The sequence below is a fragment of the Engystomops pustulosus genome, chromosome 1 (genome assembly GCF_040894005.1).
Source record: "Engystomops pustulosus chromosome 1, aEngPut4.maternal, whole genome shotgun sequence".
NCBI lineage: Eukaryota > Metazoa > Chordata > Amphibia > Anura > Leptodactylidae > Engystomops > Engystomops pustulosus.
Window position 1 is genome coordinate 296,868,565 of NC_092411.1, and position 24,816 is coordinate 296,893,380.

At 51.3% G+C, this 24,816-nt stretch overlaps 1 protein-coding gene across 1 annotated transcript in view; it reads right to left on the reverse strand.

The window, feature by feature from the left end:
* Positions 1–23,799, reverse strand: part of ALMS1 (ALMS1 centrosome and basal body associated protein) — a 31,312-nt gene extending 7,513 nt beyond the window's left edge. Inside the window, exons 1-11 of the mRNA XM_072126417.1 lie at positions 23,563–23,799; positions 12,509–12,671; positions 12,302–12,425; positions 10,284–12,210; positions 9,930–10,089; positions 8,610–9,728; positions 8,375–8,493; positions 1,763–3,122; positions 1,394–1,510; positions 1,126–1,275; positions 43–1,013 (exon numbers count right to left, since the gene is read on the reverse strand). Coding sequence (XP_071982518.1) covers positions 43–1,013; positions 1,126–1,275; positions 1,394–1,510; positions 1,763–3,122; positions 8,375–8,493; positions 8,610–9,728; positions 9,930–10,089; positions 10,284–12,210; positions 12,302–12,425; positions 12,509–12,671; positions 23,563–23,781 — 6,429 coding nt within the window. The 5' untranslated portion in view covers positions 23,782–23,799. The remainder of the gene's footprint in view (positions 1–42; positions 1,014–1,125; positions 1,276–1,393; positions 1,511–1,762; positions 3,123–8,374; positions 8,494–8,609; positions 9,729–9,929; positions 10,090–10,283; positions 12,211–12,301; positions 12,426–12,508; positions 12,672–23,562) is intronic.
* Positions 23,800–24,816: the final 1,017 nt, after the last annotated feature.

A 24,816-nucleotide genomic window follows, 5' to 3' on the forward strand; every position in this document is an offset into this window, starting at 1 on the left:
AAGAGGTTCCTGTACAATGATCAGAGGATCCCGTCCCACTACCTGAGTCCTCTGGAGCTCCTGCATCTCCACCCTGGACTCCCTGTGGCCCGCAGATGTCCTTTTTGATGCCTTAGCCTTTTCAGTCCGTTTTTTTTGTAGGTCGATAGTGCTGTAGAGACGACTGAGCCTTGATGAGGGGATAACCCGCTCAGGTCCAAACGCCTTAATGAGTCTGATGGTGTCTATGGTGGACACAGAGCCGGTCCCTGAAGAGACCTCTGTGCCTGCCTGGGAATCTGTGGTGGCACTATCTGTCACCGTACTTCTCATCTCAGAGAGGTCTGAATGTAGTGAGCAGATGTCAGCGCTGTCCTCGGAGGGTTTACCCACTGAGCCCTCATCCACAGACTGTGTGGCCTCCAGTTTCCTGCTGTACCACTGCTCCCGGGCAGATTTCTTCTCATGGGTCTGGTCCGGCTTCTCGTCTTTAGATGACACTAGTGAGTAAGGCAGAGGGTTCTGCAGCAGCCGTGCCAGGCGGTCTAGGCGCTCCACCAGGGACACCTCCAGCTTGTTGCTGGATTCGGTCCCTCGTCTTCTCCTGGTCTCTGTATAGCGCACCCACAGATCGTCCAGGCTCTGGTTGGAGGCAACGCTTGGACTTCTGTAAATGCTCCTGTCCTGGCCGGTGCTGGGCGATATGCTCTGCTTTCCATGGATATGTCCGCTCTTGTGACTTTGTCCAGCATAGTCGCTAGTAGTCGAGGAGTAGGTTTTCTTCTTCATCACTTCCAGAGTCCGGGATCTTGCCGGATGCTGGAGATCTGATTGATCTTGGGAATAATCTATTTCTGGCTGTAAAGGCAGGAACTCATTATCCTCCATGGAAGTCGCTTGATGCCGCTGCGGCCTCCGAGCATGGACAGTGCTGGAGGACAATTTACTGAAGCCCCTACAATCCTTCTCTGTCTGATCGTTCTGTAGAGAAGGTCCTGATGGATGCTGGGACCATCTCCGCTCATCAGTCCAACCTAGAGGGAAGAAAGACAGTCTCATGTCACAGCAGGTTTAGTGTCTATATAGTGCGATACGTTCTTCATTGTGAGTGGTCTACAGAGTCAAAGAGTTGTGTCCATCACTCACCTTGTGTCAGGTTCTGCTCAGCTGATTTTGGGCTGGTCTCCTTGCTGTAGATGCCCTCTCTGTGTCTGGGTATAGAGGGGTCTGGTAACTTTCCTGCGGCGGACCCCAATACGTCCAAGGGAAACTTAGGTGAAATTGCGTCATTGGATCCTGTAGTGAGTACACAGGACATGTAAGAGCTGGGATGACTAGACGGGCCAATGACAGCCATTAATATGAAGTTTTCCATGTCACCAGACTTCAGGATGGTGGGAGTGATAGACATTACCTGGGTGGGAGCTCTCAACGGTGCTGACAGGGGACATCCTGGACCCTCCTTCCATGACGGGCACGTAGAACAGCTCAGGGCTGCCCGGAGGTCGGTAGGGCAGCAGCAGGGGTTGATCTGCACCACAAAGATTAACAATGTCATCCTCTATTGTCTGGTGGTCGCTGACTTGATTAGAACTTGCCATGAAGGTAACTGACTGTAGCCACAAGCATACAACCCCCCCTCCTTCCGCTATGTTTTGATGGTCCACCATACCTTGTTTTTAAGACAACACCAGATACCCCCACCCTGTGTTATAAATAATATACCTGAGGCGGAGCTCTACATCAGAACACATGGCAGATCTACAAATCAGATTGTGCTCACCAGTGGCCCGGGACAGGCAGGATAGAGGAGTGCGAGGGGACATCTGCCGTTCAGGTGTCTGGGGGACTTTCAGGATAGAAGATGTGGAGGCTTCTTTCAATGATCCCTCAACAAAGATCTCGGCTGAAAAGGTGGTTTTCTGAGGACTCTCTGTGGTTATCTGGGTGGTGGCATCAGATAACGGAGAGCGTCTTCTGTCAGACTGCATCGATTTGTCAGCAAGGTTTTCCTTGTCCATATATTGTTTATTTTCTAGAACTGACATTTTGCCTCCTGTAGGGTACAGGATGGGACTGTAGGCTTCTGGACCTGCAGAGAGGTTGTTCTTGCTTAGAATCGGGTCATTCCTGGAGAGGTTAGCAGATGTATTCACATTCAAACCATTATCACTATCCAGGGTCACTAAGGCTTTAGACACATCAAGAACTTTCATGTCCTCCTTGGGAGAGATGGTCACATGGATACAAGAGAGGGCTTTACGAGTAGGAGAAGATGTCATTGCTTTTGTTTGGGATTCAAGCGTAGATACAGACACCAATCCATCTCCAGTAGCCTTACGTTCACCAGATGCTCTCAGTCGGTCTTTGCCACCATCAGTCCTTACCAGATGACTTCTGCCTGAAGAAACCTCTGAGTTGATATTATCATGTGCAGGATCCCGATTCTCCTTTTCTGGCCATGAGAAAGTGGTCAGCCTCTCAGGTGATGGATCAGAAGTCCCTTTAATGGATGAAGTTGCAGAGTATTCTTTATCTACGGCTGGGAACTCTTGGGTTATAGAGTCCTTAGGCCGCCATGGTAGAGAAGTCACAAGGGTCGTATCTGCAGCTTTACCAGCCGGTGCAAGGTCTGCATGATATCTGTGACTGATATTATTTGACACTGTCGGTACAGGAGGAGGTTGTAAGGCAAAATCTTCATTGTTAAGCGAATTATCCAAGATTACTGGTAAATCAGAAGGAACAGCTGGAGATCCTCGATCAGAAGTGGAGGGAGGAGAGGAGCGCTTACGAGAGGAAAACGTGATGGAAGATATTGGTTTTGTGGCCTCGTCTGATGACTTCACAAGCAGTAGGCTTTGTCTGTCCAGCTCGCTAACATTGGTTGTCCAGGCTTCTTGAGTGTGATGCTCGGTTATCAAATCTTGTTGGAAATCTCCTGTGGTTGGAGGCTTGTCGGACACATCTTTAGTCATTCCTCCATACAGAGGATCACGTTTAATGCTTGAGTTTATATTTTTGCGGTCTTCCACAAAGTCATGGGAGTCGGTGATGGGTTGCTGTGAAGGTGATGGGGTCAGCTGTAATCTGAAGCCTCCTATGTCTTCTGAAGAGCTCATTTTGTGGAGTTGAGAATAATCCTAGAAATGATAGTGAGATATAGCAGTGAGCAAATACAACGAGTAAAGAAGAGTAGGAGTGTACCACCACCCCGAAGTGTCCTACACCTCTAACCCAAACCATCACCACAAAGAACTCATCCTCGGAAGGTCTCACAGCAGCCACTATGGCCAAGAAGAACATCTCAATGTCCTATTCTTGGCCTCCACTATGACCTCAGAACAGATAGGACTCACTGTCTATTGCACGAATGATAAGTGGGATGGATGAAGAACCTTCTGCACAGCTTTGCCTACCATTCCTGGACTTCCTTCTATCAATAACACACAGAGGTGACGCTTCCTATTTACGGCATTCTGAATGGAGAGATCTTCCTAATCATGGCCGCCCGCTGCCGCCTCCGCTTCTTTCCTTTGTGTGAGGCAGGATCCTACGTTCTGCGCTCTGAAGCTCTCGCTGTTATAAATATCTCACAAGGGATAAAAAGGCAATTTCTACAAGGACGACATAATAACAACAAGGTGCGAATGAAAGGAGGCTGCGCTGAATGAAGCCTATAAATACTTCTTCCGGACCTCGGGGTCATGGTCGGCACAGTTGCGTCTTGTAAACTCGTTAATTGCACAAAGTGAATGGTTACAGGAAGCTCCAGGAAACCCCTCAGCCCATATCTGTGAGCATCAGGCGGATCATCTCAGGACCATTCACAATCCACATTCAAAGGCTGCATTATGTTTATAGAAAAGACTACAAAAAGTGGGGGATCATCGCTGCGCCCCGGAAGAGGCTTTGTGTTACATATGAAGGGAAGCTACTGATGTATCTGGTGTACGGGTGGCGAGTTCTTGGATTTTTGGGGGATTTGCACATAAAGGTTCAGTAATTTCATGGAAGTTTCTATCTAGAACTTCTGATAAAAACACTACCACCCACATGGGTCAGGCCATCCTGGGAGTTGTAGTTCTGCACCAACTGTAGATCACTGGGGGCTAAGGCTGAGCGAGAGGCAAGGACTTCTCCACAGCACCTAGATCACACTAGACCACCCTCATCTCCCACTACCGGCCAAAACCACACAAGAACAAGTCTGCAGCTGCTTCCAGGAGCCGGGTCCATGCAAAGCAAACTCTGAAAATACAACACAACATGCGGGAAAACATGGACATGGAGAAGATACCCACCATATGTGAAGACACTCGGGAAAACCTTGAAAGCGATGTGACAGTAGGTGTCACCAATACAAACTGCAGGCAGCTCTATGTATTGTCCCTGGAGAGATGTGCAATCTGACCTTTGTGTATGCTGTTAGTAGCAGCAGGACTGTGATGTATGGATTTATATTCTGAGATTGCAGAAGGCGTTTCCTTACATTAATGTGAACTTAGCTCGCTGCATTAAGCTGGTCCACAGATCTTAGTTACTACAGCAGCCGGTCAGCAGAGAAGGACTATTGAACAGTTCAATGCACAGAGATAAGTGCACAGCAGTGTGAGGACCCCCCCTCACGGAACACCAGGCAGAGCTTTAATCCTGAAATATAAATATATTAATGCACAGTCCTGCTGCTACTAACAACACTAGCTGCAGCTTCTATAGTCACACCTGCTGCCAGTCTTGGCGACTCCTGTACACAGCCAGAGACATCAGCTCACATCTCCTGGCTGTGTCAGCTCTCTATGCTCTCCCTATCCCTCCTCCCAGAGACATCAGCTCACATCTCCTGGCTGTGTCAGCTCTCTATGCTCTCCCTATCCCTCCTCCCAGAGACATCAGCTCACATCTCCTGGCTGTGTCAGCTCTCTATGCTCTCCCTATCCCTCCTCCCAGAGACATCAGCTCACATCTCCTGGCTGTGTCAGCTCTCTATGCTCTCCCTATCCCTCCTCCCAGAGACATCAGCTCACATCTCCTGGCTGTGTCAGCTCTCTATGCTCTCCCTATCCCTCCTCCCAGAGCCATCAGCTCACATCTCCTGGCTGTGTCAGCTCTCTATGCTCTCCCTATCCCTCCTCCCAGAGCCATCAGCTCACATCTCCTGGCTGTGTCAGCTCTCTATGCTCTCCCTATCCCTCCTCCCAGAGACATCAGCTCACATCTCCTGGCTGTGTCAGCTCTCTATGCTCTCCCTATCCCTCCTCCCAGAGACATCAGCTCACATCTCCTGGCTGTGTCAGCTCTCTATGCTCTCCCTATCCCTCCTCCCAGAGCCATCAGCTCACATCTCCTGGCTGTGTCAGCTCTCTATGCTCTCCCTATCCCTCCTCCCAGAGCCATCAGCTCACATCTCCTGGCTGTGTCAGCTCTCTATGCTCTCCCTATCCCTCCTCCCAGAGCCATCAGCTCACATCTCCTGGCTGTGTCAGCTCTCTATGCTCTCCCTATCCCTCCTCCCAGGGACATCAGCTCACATCTCCTGGCTGTGTCAGCTCTCTATGCTCTCCCTATCCCTCCTCCCAGAGACATCAGCTCACATCTCCTGGCTGTGTCAGTTCTCTATGCTCTCCCTATCCCTCCTCCCAGAGACATCAGCTCACATCTCCTGGCTGTGTCAGCTCTCTATGCTCTCCCTATCCCTCCTCTCAGAGACATCAGCTCACATCTCCTGGCTGTGTCAGCTCTCTATGCTCTCCCTATCCCTCCTCCCAGAGACATCAGCTCACATCTCCTGGCTGTGTCAGTTCTCTATGCTCTCCCTATCCCTCCTCCCAGAGACATCAGCTCACATCTCCTGGCTGTGTCAGCTCTCTATGCTCTCCCTATCCCTCCTCCCAGAGCTATCAGCTCACATCTCCTGGCTGTGTCAGCTCTCTATGCTCTCCCTATCCCTCCTCCCAGAGACATCAGCTCACATCTCCTGGCTGTGTCAGCTCTCTATGCTCTCCCTATCCCTCCTCCCAGAGCTCAGCTCACATCTCCTGGCTGTGTCAGCTCTCTATGCTCTCCCTATCCCTCCTCCCAGGGACATCAGCTCACATCTCCTGGCTGTGTCAGCTCTCTATGCTCTCCCTATCCCTCCTCCCAGAGACATCAGCTCACATCTCCTGGCTGTGTCAGTTCTCTATGCTCTCCCTATCCCTCCTCCCAGAGACATCAGCTCACATCTCCTGGCTGTGTCAGTTCTCTATGCTCTCCCTATCCCTCCTCCCAGAGACATCAGCTCACATCTCCTGGCTGTGTCAGCTCTCTATGCTCTCCCTATCCCTCCTCCCAGAGCCATCAGCTCACATCTCCTGGCTGTGTCAGCTCTCTATGCTCTCCCTATCCCTCCTCCCAGAGCTCAGCTCACATCTCCTGGCTGTGTCAGTTCTCTATGCTCTCCCTATCCCTCCTCCCAGAGACATCAGCTCACATCTCCTGGCTGTGTCAGCTCTCTATGCTCTCCCTATCCCTCCTCCCAGAGACATCAGCTCACATCTCCTGGCTGTGTCAGCTCTCTATGCTCTCCCTATCCCTCCTCCCAGAGACATCAGCTCACATCTCCTGGCTGTGTCAGTTCTCTATGCTCTCCCTATCCCTCCTCCCAGAGACATCAGCTCACATCTCCTGGCTGTGTCAGCTCTCTATGCTCTCCCTATCCCTCCTCCCAGAGACATCAGCTCACATCTCCTGGCTGTGTCAGCTCTCTATGCTCTCCCTATCCATCCTCCCAGAGCCATCAGCTCACATCTCCTGGCTGTGTCAGCTCTCTATGCTCTCCCTATGCCTCCTCCCAGAGCCATCAGCTCACATCTCCTGGCTGTGTCAGCTCTCTATGCTCTCCCTATCCCTCCTCCCAGAGACATCAGCTCACATCTCCTGGCTGTGTCAGCTCTCTATGCTCTCCCTATCCCTCCTCCCAGAGCCATCAGCTCACATCTCCTGGCTGTGTCAGTTCTCTATGCTCTCCCTATCCCTCCTCCCAGAGACATCAGCTCACATCTCCTGGCTGTGTCAGTTCTCTATGCTCTCCCTATCCCTCCTCCCAGAGACATCAGCTCACATCTCCTGGCTGTGTCAGCTCTCTATGCTCTCCCTATCCCTCCTCCCAGAGACATCAGCTCACATCTCCTGGCTGTGTCAGTTCTCTATGCTCTCCCTATCCCTCCTCCCAGAGCTATCAGCTCACATCTCCTGGCTGTGTCAGCTCTCTATGCTCTCCCTATCCCTCCTCCCAGAGACATCAGCTCACATCTCCTGGCTGTGTCAGCTCTCTATGCTCTCCCTATCCCTCCTCCCAGAGCCATCAGCTCACATCTCCTGGCTGTGACAGCTCTCTATGCTCTCCCTATCCCTCCTCCCAGAGACATCAGCTCACATCTCCTGGCTGTGTCACCTCTCTATGCTCTCCCTATCCCTCCTCCCAGAGCCATCAGCTCACATCTCCTGGCTGTGTCAGCTCTCTATGCTCTCCCTATCCCTCCTCCCAGAGACAGCAGCAGGAATAGGGGATAGCCCGTACAAAGCAGTCTGCACTGGAATAACACAAGCTTTGTATGTGGAGTGGAGAGTTAACTTTGGGGGCGCCAGATCAAACCCCCCCCCCCTTGTCAGGTCAGCACAGGGGAGAGGAGAACCCCCCTATTGTGTCAGGTCAGCAGAGGGAGACCCCCCATGCCGTCAGGTCAGCAGAGGGGGAGGGAGATCCCTTGAGCTAGGCTCATACTTTGTGAGTCATTTGAAACTAAGGGTAATAACTAACATATGAGGAAACTCCTCTCCAAAAGTGTTCACAGCCTTTCATGAAAAACCTTTATAAACTATTTACATCTGATCATATTTAGGATCTCTGATTGATGTTGGTGAAAAAAAAACAAAAAACTACTTCATCCTGACCTAGTACTACTCACAGCTGAGGGTTTGCCACAATTATTTTCTGCCCAGATAACTGTGGATTACATGGATATATTGTAACAAATTCTCAGCAGTGACAAGCATTAGGCCTGTACGGGATTTCAGGCTTCATGTGAAAACCAACAACTCACGGACATCAAGCGGAGATCTGGTCAATAGTAAGGATGAGGCAGTAGAAGTCATGAGATTATGGGTCCTTAGCAAACCAGCTGTGACAATGGTACCAAACCGTGGCCGGATCAGAGGATCAATGGTGGTCGGATCATGTGGAGAGGAGGCACAGCACACACAGTACTTACCTGTAGTCCTCACGGGTCGCTGCAGCAGAACAAGCATGGAGATGTTACTGGAAGGAAGTGACACAAGGCGAGCCCAGCCCCCAATATCAGACAGCGCATCCCCCCTCACTGACGCCCCCCATCTATGATATCAGCATGTGCACCTTCTGTTTCGCTCCCTCCAGCAGTTCTCTCTTGATCTCATCAATCCTTCTACGATCCTCCTCACTCAGTTCGGTGTCCGGCATCACCTGGTGACTGGTCAGTTTCAGCTTCACCGAACCTTATAAGAAAGAGAAGAGGAGGAACATATAGAGTAAAGGACGAGCCTGGGATCCGTCACCCCAGAGACACTATGTATCCGCTGTGTATGTAATATAAAGTGTCTGGTCCACTTACCGCGCGCTTGTCTCTCCTCTTCCTCGGCACATGACACTGCCCGCACCGCCACCATGGCGTCCTTCCTCAAGAGGCTGGTAACTCGTGCAGCCAGCGAGTCCCCGCTACTTTCATCGCTCTCAGTCTCCCGTCCTCGGATGTAACCAGTTCCTGTAAAGGCCAAGGCGTTTCTCAGGTCTCCCACCGAGCTTGAAACGCTACTTAAAAGTTGCTGGCTGCGTTCCATCTTCTCAGCTACATCCACAAGGTCTCTTCTCTTTATGACAGATGTAGATGGCATCATCTTTTCACTTGTGGCTTTACAGCTGCCTTCTGGCTCTGACCTTCCCCAGTCAGTCAGTGGCACAGCCAAGGTGTTTCTGTTCTTGATGAGTTCTCCTAAATAGGACTGGTCCCGGACAGAAGAACTCGGGAGCGAGGTCACGGAGGAGTCTTTAGTTACTGAGGGGTCTCTGGTGAAGCTGCTGTTAAATGAAGAGTCCCAGGACATGTCTTTCACCAGGAGATCCAGAGGAGTTGCTGATCTGCTATTCAGAGAGTCTTCTAAGTTCAAGGATCTTGTAGGAGCCATGGTGTATGGATCCCCCACAGGAGACACTCTGTGTAGACTAGAACCACTTCTATCCAGACCAATATTTTCTGCTTCGGCAAAGAGTTTCTGGATCTCTTTGAGGGTCTTGGAACCCACAAATGAGTCATTTACTGGATCCATGGGAGGAAGTTTCTGAGTGTAATCTTGTAAGGATGCATCCTTCACATCATGAGAAGTGATCTCCTCGGGTCTGCCCGACTCAAACTGATCTATCAGCTGCTTCACCCTAGTCAGCTCCACATTGTCCTCATTGATGGAACCCTCTAATGCCAATGTGAGATCTTTAATGGCAGGCGACATCTCTTCATGGGCAGCAGGAGCCGCCAGGTCGCTGCTCACACCCCGAGGCATGGTGTCATCCTGGCTGATCGGTCTGTCAGCAGTTGACCCAAAGCCAAATTGTGGAGAAATTTCAGGTAAAGGAGATTCTGGCCCAATGTCAGACCCCATAGGGATGGATACGCTGGTGGTGGAGGTCGATGAATACAGACTGGACTGGGAAATATTCACTGCGCTCTGAGAGCCCCCTGATCAAAAGGAGAAATAAATCATATGAGACGGGGACTAGATCCCGCTAGGGTTCAGACACAGTACATAATAATATAGGACTGCACAGTAATACTACACCCCACAATGCGACAGAACCAGTGAGGGGCGACAGAAGAACCAAAATAAAAGCTGTATGGTGGTAAGACATGACAGACACTGTGAGCATTATCATCTATTACCTTCAGAAAGCCTCATGCTCCGGCTGGGGGTCGCTGTGGATCCCTTGATGGTTCTCAGTTCTGTTGGGGAGAACTCTGGTTCCCGGATGGGTCCTTGCGGAGCAAATGGTGTGAGGATAGCAGTAGGAGACTGATCAATACCGAGATTCCTGAGATATGTCTATGAAACAAAATTAAATGTTAGTGGCTGCTCCACGTGGAGGGCATGGAGATGATCAGAGCTCCTTGAGGATGCTGAGGTGACTGCGAGCTAACTCGAGACAACATATGATTGTCATGTGTTGGACCCCATTCATCTCATTTCTAGGGACGTAGCACTACCACACAATTTAGGCCTGGGAACACACTACTTACAGGGATTCTTTCTTCTATGTCCAACTGCTCCTTCCCAGAAGTGTCCTCAGGAGGTGACCAGTCATGGCTTCCTTCCCCCTCGGTCAGGTCTTGCTTTGCAGATGTCAGAGCCTTCACAAGCATCTCCTTCTCATGGCTACTAGAAAGGGAGGCACTGGCGTAATCTTGGTCAGAAGAAACATCACTAAAACGATCCATTGTCACAAAGTTGCGACTCTGATTTCTGGACGTATTACAGGCCTTCTCTGGTCTTCTATGTGAAGTGTCCTGATATTCTGAAGATGTTGGCTTGGTGAGAAGATGGAGGTCTCCAGCGGCTGGACCTCTGCTGGAGATATCCTGGATAGAGGAGGATCCTCTCAAAGAAGATTGTGATGTTTTGGACTTGGCGGCTTCTTCTTGGTTTTGATCTCTACCGGGTAACACAGAGTTGTAAGACTGAGATCTGGTAATGGTAGAGGTGGAGGATTCCCTCTCGGCCAGGCTTAGATTGGTCATGGAGGACGTGGCTTTGAACGAAGCTGCAAGCTCCTTCCTTGGAGCGGCAGTGCTACTTGTCTGTCTGGAGAGCATGCGGTTTAGGGAATCAGCCACGGCATTGTAAGCCAATTTTTTCGGAGACACTCCTGTTAAACCACGGAGAACCAAGGCATCAAATGATTGGTTTGTATTCCATGCTCCAACCTTTTCAATATAATTCAGACTTGGAAGAGATTGGATCCTCCTTCTTTGTGGAGAGAGTGATCTTTGGGAGTCACTGCTCTCCGGATATCCTTGACTGCTCTGGATAGATTGGGGCACCGCAGTAGGAGCAGAGTTACGGGCAGCAGACTCTGCTGAAGGATCCTCATTTAAGGACATATCTGAACCAGTCAGCTTAGCTTTGATTTGCTGTATTCGACCTGAGAGTGGTTTCAGATTCATGGTAAATGTTCCGGGTGTGGACTGAGAGATGGGGTGGGGTAATCTGCCAATGAATGAAGTCTCGTCTACAGGAGTGTTGCCTGTCTGTGAGATCTCGGTGTCTTTATGCCCACGTTCTATGCTACAGCGAGAAGACATACTGAGCTCATCTCGTGAGCGAGCTTCTGCTGTGTTATCTACCTTTGGCTCAGAAGGGGACGTGACGTGGACACGTGGGCTTCCATCACCCATTGTCTCTCTTCCACTTTTAGCAGCATCTTCCACGACCTTCTCCTGGCGTCGCTGTTGGATTTCGGAGCAGAGCTGCTTGTGGAGAGCGTCTCTTGAAGGCTGAGTGGACTGTGGTTTCATGTGTCTTAAGGTAATTCCGGACCGGTTTAATTGACCTGAATTTTCCATTTCTTTCTCAGCATCCTTAAAAAAGTCGATTTCACTGGAGTCTATAAATGTCTCTTCTAATGTCTGGTGGGAGGTTGTCTTCAGATGAAGTTGCGCTCCTGGATCCAAGCTGCTGAGGTTCTGTTGTTCTGGAGCAGGTTCTAAATTCTTCCCATGAACGTTCTCAGTCCCACCAGTGGTGGAAGACTTTGAGGAGCGTCTAGAAGACCTTCCACTGCTGCTTGACATTCCCACTTCTTTCTCCAGCAGTTCCAGCAGCACAGGGGCCGGGACACTGCTGCTTAAGAAAGCTCCATCGTCACTTCTCAGGTCCTTGTTGTCTACTACAGGCTGAATGATATTGTCAGAAGACGTAGGTTTCACGACTGCCGATTCAGTCTCAGAGAGAATTTTATCTTCCCTCTCTTCGCAGCTGGCGGACAACGGCTGAAGACCCTCAACATCTTTATTATCACCTATGGTTTCCCTCATGTAATGCTGGGACAGCGAGATGCTCCTTTCCCCTTGGTCCATCGTTATCTCCTTGCTGGTCAGCTCCACCACATCACTCATCTGCAGTAACTGTGGTGGATGTCCGGGAAACTCTGACACATCTAGTTCGGCTCTGCAGAGATACAATGAAGATGGTCATGCTACACCACACACCATGTGATCGGGATGTGTCGTCAATGGGATGTTTGGGGTGTTGACTTTACCTTAGGGGAGCAAAGTGCTCCACACCCGTCTTCTGGAACAGGGTGTCCTCAAAGAACTTGTGTGCTGGGCTGGAGTCGGTGGTCAGCAGGGGGAGGCAGGGAGACAGGCAGCTGTCCTGGAGCTCTGTCATATGAACACACGACATCCATTACCATCCTCGCGTCTACTTACCGCAGCCCACAGAGCCCTTGCTGGTGAAGTCCTACCCAGCTGTACGAGGTGTGGCTGTCCCGCAGAGAAGACTCTCCTCCCATCCGTCTCCGAGAGCAGCGTGCCCTCCTCCAGGCTTGGGAAGTCCGTGTGCTCCCCCCGGGGCATCGCAGCGCTGGCATCCTCCTCTGCCGGAAGCTGGTACCACGACTCTGCCGCCTGCAAGACAACATCATACAACACGTGGAACGTGACCGTACAGCACACTCAACACAGACTGTGCAACCATCATGTCGATCAGAGGAGGGCGGGGCCAAATTATGCTCCAAGACATCAGGCCAGCCAAGGAGTGTCCATCAACCAATAAGATTCCAGAGTTAAAGGGGTTGTCCACTTCCAGCAAATAATTAATAGAGTTTGTGTAATGAAAAGTTCAACAAATTTTCAAATATACTTTATGCATCAGATCCTTACAGGTTTCTAGATCTCTGCATGAGCAAAAAGCATTAAAGAGAAAAAAATTTTTTTTGGTCTTGAAAATCTGTTACTAGTCAAGGATAGGAGCAGCATATAGGTAACCAGTTAAAAGTACAAACTTTATTAATTTCTATTAAAAATGAAATTGCCAACTCACATATAGTATAATAGGCCCAAGGCCTCGACGTCCCAACACCAACACCCTAGTGAATGTCTATATACACAATTATTTAAGATAGGCGCATAAGGTGGTACACACCTGCTAGAGACTACCAGAGTTATAATATGGGTACAGATGAAGACATACCTGACCTGGGGGTACCTCAATGTGATACCCACCAGTGGTGTTATTTACCCATATACTTGTCACTGTCTGTCTCAGTCGTATAGTTTTGGCGGAGCCACCTCTTTTTCTCCTGAAGGTCAGTGGGGGAGGGGTGTGACACCTTGTACTAGGCTTCCCCTATTCCCCAAAAAAAAAGCTCCCGCCCTTACAAGGGCAGTCCCAACAACTGTCCCTTGTGCTAAATGTTACGTCACACCTCCCTGACGCGTTTCCACAGAATGTTTCATCAGAGGGAGAAACTTCATACGTAAATTGCCCTAGGAACAATAATTAAACTGATATCAGTATACACACTGCATCCCTTACACCCAGATAGATTCCTTCTATCCAGCTCACCTTAGGTCAGTGGGGCAGTTCCATAAAGACTGGTCCGGTGGGGGAGGAGTGCCTTCACCCATCCGTTTGCGCCTAGTGTCCACACCGGGTAGTTGGCGTGTGACGCCTTGCCAAATGTGAGCCGCTTAAATAGCGGCCTGTCCCGCCCCTCGTGACGTCATCCAAACATGTAGGGGGCTCGCCGGTTTCCCTTCAGCGTGTTCCCCATATCATAGAGTTTCAACTTACCACGCTTGCGGTCAAACCGGAAGTCCCGCCTACGTCACTTCCGGGACGGCGGCCGGAGGTTCTGAGGCTCAGGCGGTGCCATAGCAACGCCTTAGGAAGCCGCGCTTGCGCAGTTCAATCGCAGGCAGCGGGCTTTCACTCTAATAGGCCTGGTTCGACCCATATCGTACAGGTACAGATTAAAAAGTCTCATAGCGCTAAAGGTTTTGGTCATGACACCGTTGGTTTTCAGGTAAGTTCCGATCAAAGCGCTGCAAAATTGTCATGACGTTGTGGTTGGTGTTCGGGTAAAAAAAAAAAGATCTCTGCATGCAACAGGAAACTTTTTGCACGGCTCGTTATATCCCTGGTCATGTCACACAGGTGCAGGGCTCGTTATATCCCTGGTCATGTCACACAGGAGCACGGCTCGTTATATCCCTGGTCATGTCACACAGGAGCACGGCTCGTTATATCCCTGGTCATGTCACACAGGTGCAGGGCTCGTTATATCCCTGGTCATGTCACACAGGTGCAGGGCTCGTTATATCCCTGGTCATGTCACACAGGAGCACGGCTCGTTATATCCCTGGTCATGTCACACAGGTGCAGGGCTCGTTATATCCCTAGTCATGTCACACAGGTGCAGGGCTCGTTATATCCCTGGTCATGTCACACAGGTGCAGGGCTCGTTATATCCCTGGTCATGTCACACAGGAGCACGGCTCGTTATATCCCTGGTCATGTCACACAGGTGCAGGGCTCGTTATATCCCTGGTCATGTCACACAGGTGCAGGGCTCGTTATATCCCTGGTCATGTCACACAGGTGCAGGGCTCGTTATATCCCTGGTCATGTCACACAGGTGCAGGGCTCGTTATATCCCTGGTCATGTCACACAGGTGCAGGGCTCGTTATATCCCTGGTCATGTCACACAGGTGCAGGGCTCGTTATATCCCTGGTCATGTCACACAGGTGCAGGGCTCGTTATATCCCTGGTCATGTCACACAGGTGCAGGGCTCGTTATATCCCTGGTCATGTGATGTCACACAGGTGCACGGCTCGTTATATCCCTGGTAATGTGATGTCACACAGGTGCACGGCTCGTTATATCCCTGGTCATGTGATGTCACACAGGTGCACGGCTCGTTATATCCCTGGTCACGAGATGTAACACAGGTGCAGGGCTCGTTATATCCCTGGTCATGTGATGTCACACAGGTGCAGGGCTCATTATATCCCTAGTTATGTGATGTCACACAGGTGCACGACTCGTTATATCCCTGGTCATGTCACACAGGTGCAGGGCTCGTTATATCCCTGGTCATGTCACACAGGTGCAGGGCTCGTTATATACCTGGTCATGTCACACAGGTGCAGGGCTTGTTATATCCCTGGTCATGTGATGTCACACAGGTGCACGGCTCGTTATATCCCTGGTAATGTGATGTCACACAGGTGCACGGCTCGTTATATCCCTGGTCATGTGATATCACACAGGTGCACGGCTTGTTATATCCCTGTTCATGTGATGTCACACAGGTGCACGGTTTATTATATCACTAGTTATGTGATGTCACACAGGTGCACGGCTCGTTATATCCCTGGTCATGTGATGTCACACAGGTGCACGGCTCGTTATATCCCTGGTCACGAGATGTAACACAGGTGCAGGGCTCGTTATATCCCTGGTCATGTGATGTCACACAGGTGCAGGGCTCATTATATCCCTAGTTATGTGATGTCACACAGGTGCACGGCTCGTTATATCCCTGGTCATGTGATGTCATACAGGTGCACGGCTCATTATATCCCTGGTCACGAGATGTCACACAGGTGCACGGCTCGTTATATCCCTGGTCATATGATGTCACACAGGTGCACGGCTCGTTATATCCCTGGTCATGTGATGTCATACAGGTGCACGGCTCATTATATCCCTGGTCACGAGATGTCACACAGGTGCACGGCTCGTTATATCCCTGGTCATATGATGTCTTACAGGTGCACGGCTCATTATATCCCTGGTCATGTGATGTCACACAGGTGCAGGGCTCGTTATATCCCTGGTCATATGATGTCACACAGGTGCACGGCTCATTATATCCCTAGTTATGTGATGTCACACAGGTGCACGGCTCGTTATATCCCTGGTCATGTGATGTCACACAAGGCTCAGCGTCAGCAGGAAAATATGTGAAGTTCCCAAACTCAGAGCTGCGGGAGACAGAGCCGCTATATATATCACATCCAGAGCACAGAGGATACAGGACTAACACCTCACACCAGGAGGACAGAGGTGGGTAGTCACAGCCCCGCCCCCTGCCTGTATAGCCTGTGTGAGAGGTAGTCACAGCCCCGCCCCCTGCCTGTATATCCTGTGTGAGAGGTAGTCACAGCCCCGCCCCCTGCCTGTATATCCTGTGTGAGAGGTAGTCACAGCCCCGCCCCCTGCCTGTATATCCTGTGTAAGAGGTGGTCACAGCCCCGCCCCCTGCCTGTATATCCTGTGTGAGAGATAGTCACAGCCCCGCCCCCTGCCTGTATATCCTGTGTGAGAGGTAGTCACAGCCCCGCCCCCTGCCTGTATATCCTGTGTGAGAGGTAGTCACAGCCCCGCCCCCTGCCTGTATATCCTGTGTAAGAGGTGGTCACAGCCCCGCCCCCTGCCTGTATATCCTGTGTGAGAGATAGTCACAGCCCCGCCCCCTGCCTGTATATCCTGTGTGAGAGGTAGTCACAGCCCCGCCCCCTGCCTGTATATCCTGTGTGAGAGGTAGTCACAGCCCCGCCCCCTGCCTGTATATCCTGTGTAAGAGGTGGTCACAGCCCCGCCCCCTGCCTGTATATCCTGTGTGAGAGATAGTCACAGCCCCGCCCCCTGCCTGTATATCCTGTGTGAGAGGTAGTCACAGCCCCGCCCCCTGCCTGTATATCCTGTGTGAGAGGTAGTCACAGCCCCGCCGCCTGCCTGTATATCCTGTGTGAGAGGTAGTCACAGCCCCGCCCCCTGCCTGTATATCCTGTGTGAGAGGTAGTCACAGCCCCGCCCCCTGCCTGTATATCCTGTGTGAGAGGTAGTCACAGCCCCGCCCCCTGCCTGTATATCCTGTGTGAGAAGTGGTCACAGCCCCGCCCCCTGCCTGTATATCCTGTGTGAGAGGTAGTCACAGCCCCGCCCCCTGCCTGTATATCCAGTGTGAGAGGTAGTCACAGCCCCGCCCCCTGCCTGTATATCCTGTGTGAGAGGTAGTCACAGCCCCGCCCCTGCCTGTATATCCTGTGTAAGAGGTAGTCACAGCCCCGCCCCCTGCCTGTATATCCTGTGTAAGAGGTAGTCACAGCCCCGCCCCCTGCATGTATATCCTGTGTGAGAGGTGGTCACAGCCCCGGCCCCTGCCTGTATATCCTGTGTGAGAGGTAGTCACAGCCCCGCCCCCTGCCTGTATATCCTGTGTGAGAGGTAGTCACAGCCCCGCCCCCTGCCTGTATATCCTGTGTGAGAGGTGGTCACAGCCCCGCCCCCTGCCTGTATATCCTGTGTGAGAGGTAGTCACAGCCCCGCCCCCTGCCTGTACATCCTGTGTAAGAGGTAGTCACAGCCCCGCCCCCTGCCTGTACATCCTGTGTGAGAGGCAGTCACAGCCCCGCCCCCTGCCTGTATATCCTGTGTGAGAGGCAGTCACAGCCCCGCCCCCTGCCTGTATATCCTGTGTGAGAGGAAGTCACAGCCCCGCCCCCTGCCTGTATATCCTGTGTGAGAGGAAGTCACAGCCCCGCCCCCTGCCTGTATATCCTGTGTGTGAGGTAGTCACAGCCCCGCCCCCTGCCTGTATATCCTGTGTGAGATGTAGTCACAGCCCCGCCCCCTGCCTGTATATCCTGTGTGAGAGGTAGTCACAGCCCCGCCCCCTGCCTGTATATCCTGTGTGAGAGGTAGTCACAGCCCCGCCCCCTGCCTGTATATCCTGTGTGAGAGGTGGCCACAGCCCCGCCCCCTGCCTGTATATGCTGTGTGTGAGGTAGTCACAGCCCCGCCCCCTGCCTATATATCCTGTGTGAGAGGTAGTCACAGCCCCTCCCCCTGCCTGTATATCCTGTGTGAGAGGTGGTCACAGCCCCGCCCCCTGCCTTTATATCCTGTGTGAGAGGTAGTCACAGCCCCTCCCCCTGCCTGTATATCCTGTGTGAGAGGTGGTCACAGCCCCTCCCCCTGCCTGTATATCCTGTGTGAGAGGTAGTCACAGCCCCGCCCCCTGCCTGTATATCCTGTGTGAGAGGTAGTCACAGCCCCACCGCCTGCCTGTATATCCTGTGTGAGAGGTAGTCACAGCCCCGCCCCCTGCCTGTATATCCTGTGTGAGAGGTGGTCACAGCCCCGCCCCCTGCCTGTATATCCTGTGTGATGGTAGTCACAGCCCCGCCCCCTGCCTGTATATCCTGTGTGAGAGGTAGTCACAGCCCCGCCCCCTGCCTGTATATCCTGTGTGAGAGGTGGTCACAGCCCCGCCCCCTGCCTGTATATCCTGTGTGAGAGGTAGTCACAGCCCCGCCGCCTGCCTGTATATCCTGTGTGAGAGGTGGTCACAGCCCCGCCCCCTGCCTGTATATCCTGTGTGAGAGGTAGTCACAGCCCCGCCCCCTGCCTGTATATCCTGTGTGAGAGGTAGTCACAGCCCCGCCCCCTGCCTGTATATCCTGTGTGAGAGGTAGTCACAGCCCCGCCCCCTGCCTGTATATCCTGTGTGAGAGGTAGTCACAGCCCCGCCCCCTGCCTGTATATCCTGTGTGAGAGGTAGTCACAGGCCCGCCCCCTGCCTGTATATCCTGTGTGAGAGGTAGTCACAGCCCCGCCCCCTGCCTGTATATCCTGTGTGAGAGGCAGTCACAGCCCCGCCCCCTGCCTGTATATCCTGTGTGAGAGGTAGTCACAGCCCCGCCCCCTGCCTGTATATCCTGTGTGAGAGGTAGTCACAGCCCCGCCCCCTGCCTGTATATCCTGTGTGAGAGGTAGTCACAGCCCCGCCCCCTGCCTGTATATCCTGTGTGAGAGGTAGTCACAGCCCCGCCGCCTGCCTGTATATCCTGTGTGAGGTCACAGCCCCGCCGCCTGCCTGTATATCCTGTGTGAGAGGTAGTCACAGCCCCGCCCCCTGCCTGTATATCCTGTGTGAGAGGTAGTCACAGCCCCGCCCCCTGCCTTTATATCCTGTGTGAGAGGTAGTCACAGCCCCGCCCCCTGCCTGTATATCCTGTGTGAGAGGTGGTCACAGCCCCGCCCCCTGCCTGTATATCCTGTGTGAGAGGTAGTCACAGCCCCGCCCCCTGCCTTTATATCCTGTGTGAGAGGTAGTCACAGCCCCGCCCCCTGCCTTTATATCCTGTGTGAGAGGTAGTCACAGCCCCGCCTCCTGCCTGTATATCCTGTGTGAGAGGTAGTCACAGCCCCGCCCCCTGCCTGTATATCCTGTGTGAGAAGTGGTCACAGCCCCGCCCCCTGCCTGTATATCCTGTGTGAGAGGTAGTCACAGCCCCGCCCCCTGCCTGTATATCCTGTGTGAGAGGTAGTCACAGCCCCGCCCCCTGGGTAAACCCTCCAATGTCTTTAATAAGTTGTGGAGGCTGATGCTGTGGTGTTGCAGGCAGAGCAGATGGCGCCCCCCGCAGGGAGATCCCACAGGCGCACGGAGGATCATTAGGAAAATCCCTGCAGGATAATTATCAGGAAAATAAGAAAGAAAACAAAACCTGGAGGCGGAGTCACAACCCGGACATTATATACACACACTGATAATACACAGGACGTATAGGGGACACACATACACAGGATGTATAGGGACACACACACACACATAATACACAGGATGTATAGGGGGACACACACACACATAATACACAGGATGTATAGGGGGACACACACACACATAATACACAGGACGTATAGGGGGACACATAAACATAACACACAGGACGTATAGGGGGACACAAACATAACACACAGGACGTATAGGGGGACACATACACATAATACACAGGACGTATAGGGGGACACACATACACATAATACACAGGATGTATAGGGGGACACATACACATAATACACAGGACGTATAGGGGACACATACACATAATACACAGGACGTATAGGGGGACACATACACATAATACACAGGACGTATAGGGGGACACATACACATAATACACAGGACGTATAGGGACACACATACACATAATACACAGGACGTATAGGGGGACACATACACATAATACACAGGACGTATAGGGGGACACATACACATAATACACAGGACGTATAGGGGGACACATACACATAATACACAGGACGTATAGGGGGACACATACACATAATACACAGGACGTATAGGGGGACACATACACATAATACACAGGACGTATAGGGGGACACATACACATAATACACAGGACGTATAGGGGGACACACATACACATAATACACAGGACGTATAGGGGGACACACATACACATAATACACAGGACGTATAGGGGGACACACATACACATAATACACAGGACGTATAGGGGGACACACATACACATAATACACAGGACGTATAGGGGGACACATACACATAATACACAGGACGTATAGGGGGACACATACACATAATACACAGGACGTATAGGGGGACACATACACATAATACACAGGACGTATAGGGGGACACATACACATAATACACAGGACGTATAGGGGGACACATACACATAATACACAGGACGTATAGGGGGACACATACACATAATACACAGGACGTATAGGGGGACACATACACATAACACACAGGACGTATAGGGGGGCACATACACAGGACGTATAGGGGGACACATACACATAATACACAGGACGTATAGGGGGACACATACACATAATACACAGGACGTATAGGGGGACACATACACATAATACACAGGACGTATAGGGGGACACATACACATAATACACAGGACGTATAGGGGGACACACATACACATAATACACAGGACGTATAGGGGGACACATACACATAATACACAGGACGTATAGGGGGACACACATACACATAATACACAGGACGTATAGGGGGACACATACACATAATACACAGGACGTATAGGGGGGCACATACACATAATACACAGGACGTATAGGGGGACACATACACATAATACACAGGATGTATAGGGGGACACATACACATAATACACAGGACGTATAGGGGGGCACATACACATAATACACAGGATGTATAGGGGGGACACATAATACACAGGACGTATAGGGGGACACATAATACACAGGACGTATAGGGGGACACACATACACATAATACACAGGATGTATAGGGGGACACACATACACATAATACACAGGATGTATAGGGGGACACACATACACATAATACACAGGATGTATAGGGGGACACACATACACATAATACACAGGATGTATAGGGGGACACACATACACATAATACACAGGATGTATAGGGGGACACATACACATAATACACAGGACGTATAGGGGGACACATACACATAATACACAGGACGTATAGGGGGACACATACACATAATACACAGGACGTATAGGGGGACACATACACATAATACACAGGACGTATAGGGGGACACATACACATAATACACAGGACGTATAGGGGGGCACACATACACATAATACACAGGACGTATAGGGGACATACACAAAATACATAGGATGTATAGGGGGACACACATACACATAATACACAGGACGTATAGGGGGACACATACACATAATACACAGGACGTATAGGGGGACACATACACATAATACACAGGACGTATAGGGGGACACACATACACATAATACACAGGATGTATAGGGGGACACATACACATAATACACAGGACGTATAGGGGGACACATACACATAATACACAGGACGTATAGGGGGGCACATACACATAATACACAGGATGTATAGGGGGGACACATACACATAATACACAGGACGTATAGGGACACACATACACATAATACACAGGACGTATAGGGGGACACATACACATAATACACAGGACGTATAGGGGGACACATACACATAATACACAGGACGTATAGGGGGACACACATACACATAATACACAGGATGTATAGGGGACACATACACATAATACACAGGACGTATAGGGGGACACACATACACATAATACACAGGACGTATAGGGGGACACATACACATAATACACAGGACGTATAGGGGGACACACATACACATAATACACAGGACGTATAGGGGGACACATACACATAATACACAGGACGTATAGGGGGACACACATACACATAATACACAGGACGTATAGGGGGACACACATACACATAATACACAGGACGTATAGGGGGACACATAAACATAACACACAGGACGTATAGGGGGACACAAACATAACACACAGGACGTATAGGGGGACACATACACATAATACACAGGACGTATAGGGGGACACATACACATAATACACAGGACGTATAGGGGGACACACATACACATAATACACAGGACGTATAGGGGGACACATACACAAAATACATAGGATGTATAGGGGGACACACATACACATAATACACAGGACGTATAGGGGGACACATAAACATAACACACAGGACGTATAGGGGGACACAAACATAACACACAGGACGTATAGGGGGACACATACACATAATACACAGGACGTATAGGGGGACACATACACATAATACACAGGACGTATAGGGGGACACATACACATAATACACAGGACGTATAGGGGGGACACATACACATAATACACAGGACGTATAGGGGGGCACATACACATAATACACAGGACGTATAGGGGGACACATACACATAATACACAGGACGTATAGGGGGGCACATACACATAATACACAGGACGTATAGGGGGACACATACACATAATACACAGGACGTATAGGGGGACACACATACACATAATACACAGGACGTATAGGGGGACACATACACAAAATACATAGGATGTATAGGGGGACACACATACACATAACACACAGGACGTATAGGGGGACACATACACAAAATACATAGGATGTATAGGGGGACACATACACATAATACACAGGACGTATAGGGGGACACATACACATAATACACAGGACGTATAGGGGGACACACATACACATAATACACAGGACGTATAGGGGGACACATACACATAATACACAGGACGTATAGGGGGACACATACACATAATACACAGGACGTATAGGGGGACACACATACACATAATACACAGGACGTATAGGGGGACACACATACACATAATACACAGGACGTATAGGGGGACACATACACATAATACACAGGACGTATAGGGGGGCACATACACATAATACACAGGACGTATAGGGGGGACACATACACATAATACACAGGACGTATAGGGGGGACACATACACATAATACACAGGACGTATAGGGGGACACACATACACAGGACGTATAGGGGACACACATACACATAATACACAGGACGTATAGGGGGACACATACACATAATACACAGGATGTATGCGGGATGTATGTGTATAGGGTGTATATGGATGTATACGGGTATATATGACGGCGGGATGTATATATAGGATGTATAAGAGGTATATGCGGTAGCGGGATGTATATATAGAGGGTGTATATATGTCCCGGGCTCCTCTCACCTCCTCTCCGCTCTCCATGGCCGCCTCTGTCTGTGTCTCTCGCGCCTGCGCACTGATCTCTCTCCGCTCCCGCTGCGCAATCCGCCCGTTACTATGGACGCGGCCCGGGGGCCTGAGCGGGAAATGTGGTGGCAGCGCAGCGGCACCTGCCGGACATGAGCGGAACTGCAGCCATCTCTCTGCTACAGCAGGAGAGGAACAGCGACACCTGCCGGACATCAGCGGAATTACAGCCACACCGCGGCCTGACAGAAGAGGAACAGCGACACCTGCAGGAGATCAGGGGAAACTACAGCCACACCACGGCCTGACAGGAGAGGAACAGCGACACCTGCCGGAGATCAGGGGAAACTACAGCCACACCACGGCCTGACAGGAGAGGAACAGCGACACCTGCCGGAGATCAGGGGAAATACAGCCACACCACAGCCTGACAGGAGAGGATCAGCGACACCTGCCGGATATCAGGGGAAATACAGCCACACCGCGGCCTGACAGGAGAGGGACAGCGACACCTGCCGGAGATCAGGGGAAATACAGCCACACCGCGGCCTGACAGGAGAGGAACAGCGACACCTGCCGGAGATCAGGGGAAATACAGCTACACCACGGCCTGACAGGAGAGGAACAGCGACACCTGCCGGAGATCAGAGAAACTACAGCCACACCGCGGCCTGACAGGAGAGGGACAGCGACACCTGCCGGAGATCAGGGGAAACTACAGCCACACCGCGACCTGACAGGAGAGGGACAGCGACACCTGCCGGAGATCAGGGGAAACTACAGCCACACCGCGGCCTGACAGGAGACGGACAGCGACACCTGCCGGAGATCAGGGGAAATACAGCCACACCGCGGCCTGACAGGAGAGGAACAGCGACACCTGCCGGAGATCAGGAGAAACTACAGCCACACCGCGGCCTGACAGGAGAGGGACAGCGACACCTGCCGGAGATCAGGGGAAACTACAGCCACACCACTGCCTGACAGGAGAGGAACAGCGACACCTGCCGGAGATCAGGGGAAATACAGCCACACCGCGGCCTGACAGGAGAGGAACAGCGACACCTGCCGGAGATCAGGAGAAACTACAGCCACACCGCGGCCTGACAGGAGAGGGACAGCGACACCTGCCGGAGATCAGGGGAAATACAGCCACACCACAACCTGACAGGAGAGGGACAGCGACACCTGCCGGAGATCAGGGGAAACTACAGCCACACCGCGGCCTGACAGGAGAGGAACAGCGACACC